We start from the raw sequence: 278 nt of genomic DNA on the forward strand, positions 1-278 counted from the left end.
ACCCTTACCTACTTCCTTCACAATACATGACATTTCATGACCCATTGGTAGCGGTAGATCAAGTCCGGAAAGATAATGTGTATCCCCATCCTTTGGCATGAAAATTGGACCTTCTAAGAACTCATGCAGGTCGGTACCACAAATACCACACCATGCCACATCGATCATCAATTCATGATCATTATTGATCTTTGGAGTATCAATCTTGTCAGTAAAATGAATATCACCTGTCTTAAAGTAAGCTAATGATCTCATCTTGTAATAGTTTGGTAAGCTGG

At 39.2% G+C, this 278-nt stretch overlaps 1 protein-coding gene across 1 annotated transcript; it reads right to left on the reverse strand.

Annotated features, from left to right (window-relative positions):
• Positions 1 to 278, reverse strand: OGAPHI_003181 (uncharacterized protein; the record flags this gene model as incomplete). Its single annotated transcript, XM_046204132.1, has 1 exon — positions 1 to 278. A coding segment is annotated over one exon (278 nt), but the record flags the coding sequence as incomplete, so codon positions are not given.

This window comes from Ogataea philodendri (assembly GCF_020536065.1).
Source record: "Ogataea philodendri strain CBS6075 chromosome Unknown scaffold510, whole genome shotgun sequence".
Classification (NCBI taxonomy): Eukaryota; Fungi; Ascomycota; class Pichiomycetes; order Pichiales; family Pichiaceae; genus Ogataea; species Ogataea philodendri.